Consider the following 1,786-nt stretch of genomic DNA (forward strand, 5'->3'; position numbering starts at 1 on the left):
GCCCCAGAGACTCACCCGAAACTGGAGTTCAGAGCAGTGGGGAGCTTGTGTCTCCCTTCTGATTGAAAAAGACAACCCCGTCCTCATTTTCCAGCCCTTTCCGCGCACCTCCATACCTCTCTCTGCACTTTACTTCTGCACCTCCTCTGAGTCTCAGTGTGCTTTTCTCTTTCCTTCTAGTTGTAGAATTTCCACTCAGCCAGCCTTCCCGTGGTTCTGGATGATGTCCCTTTTGTCTTTTAGTTATATTTTTGAAGTGGTTATATGAGGCAGCAATTTCAGGTGTTAACCTATGTCACCATCTTGGTTTCTCCCAGATTTTAATACTTTAATTATGTCAGCTGATTTTTCTGAATGTCTTGCTCTTTTGTTTGGAAATATATATGATTTAAGTCACATTATGCATTCAGATATTATTAGGGAAGGCAGGTAACTCAGATTATTTTATTTTCAAATCATTTAAAAATTAAATATTATATGTAACTATGATTTATGCATTTATAAACTTCTGTATTTACACTCAACTCTTTACTCTCTCAGGTGCTATCTCCTCTGAAGAAATAATTAAGTATGCACATAGGATTAGTGCAAGTAATGCTGTGTGTGCCCCACTGACCTGGGTTCCAGGTAAAAATATTTCTCTTTTTACTAGATATATGTGAAAATTCTTACATGACTGTACACAAAAATAGAGAAAAAGATTTAGATACAGAATGTATTTAAATACAGAATTATGTAACATTTGCTACGTATTTTCACATTTTTAAGGTTTTATAAGTAAGAATTTAGGGCATTGGTTTTATTGGTTTGGTTTTCTACAAAGCTGTTGGCACTAGGACCTGTGTTTGTTTTATTTTTATTTTTTAATAATAAATAATTTTAAAAGCACAAGTTAATATGTGATGATTCTAAAGCTATAGATTTATATGCCTGTAAAACCCATGCTGGCCAGAAGCCAACTTTTTAGAGCCATTAGGATTTCCACAAATATTCCAGCCTGGGAAACAGACAATTCCAGCTATTAGGTGATAAAGATAGAGCACTGAGCGGCACAATTGCAAACACACAGGACTGAGAAGAGCTGGAGTAAGAAAGACAGCAAAGGGAGTAACAAGCTGCAACTGTATTAATAGACAATGGGTAAAACATAAGATGGAGACATTAAGGTAGAGCAACAGCCTTGGGAGGAGTGGGAGATAGTTATCTCAATTTCAGTAATTCCTGATGGTATTTTGGTGTTTTGCCATACTAAGAAAACTAAGAGTAACTACATTGTTTGGGGTCAGTAACTGGAGTTTGTGAGAAATATTATCAAAAATTTGTTCCAAATCTGGCCCAGTTTTGATCAACCCCAAACTATTTAGTATGCTTTTATGATTGGAAATAAAGATTACTCACCCCTGATACTCCACTGGAAAGTCAAAGAATTAGTCTTTAAATGACAAGATGAATGAGATTGGTTAGAAAAAAGTTTTAATTTAGATAGTTCTTCCAGTAAGCATTCAGTCCTTTCCATCAGAAAAAAAAAAGTGTCATGATCTGTTCTCCCTCAGAGTATGTATCATTATGTTCATACTAAATAATGCAGTTAAGTTAGAAGAATCAAGATCATTTTAACTTTTTAAATTTGTCATTTTGAATTTTTGCTAAATTGACAAACTTTTTCATTTTTTTATATATTACTAGGGGCCCGGTGCATGAAATTCGTGCACTGGGTGTGTGTGTGTGTGTGGGGGGGGAGTGTCCCTCAGCCCAGCCTGCCCCCTCTCACATACTGGGAGCCCTC

General features: G+C 36.2%; 1 protein-coding gene across 3 annotated transcripts in view; it reads left to right on the forward strand.

Moving 5' to 3' along the window:
• Positions 1–1,786, forward strand: part of MED4 (mediator complex subunit 4) — a 26,969-nt gene that overhangs the window by 20,711 nt on the left and 4,472 nt on the right. For all 3 annotated transcript variants that reach the window (XM_006773666.2, XM_015570435.1, XM_015570436.1), the window contains exon 5: positions 541–627. In XM_006773666.2, the coding sequence (XP_006773729.1) occupies positions 541–627 (87 nt within the window). The remainder of the gene's footprint in view (positions 1–540; positions 628–1,786) is intronic.

Source organism: Myotis davidii, unplaced genomic scaffold (genome assembly GCF_000327345.1).
Source record: "Myotis davidii unplaced genomic scaffold, ASM32734v1 scaffold1947, whole genome shotgun sequence".
NCBI lineage: Eukaryota > Metazoa > Chordata > Mammalia > Chiroptera > Vespertilionidae > Myotis > Myotis davidii.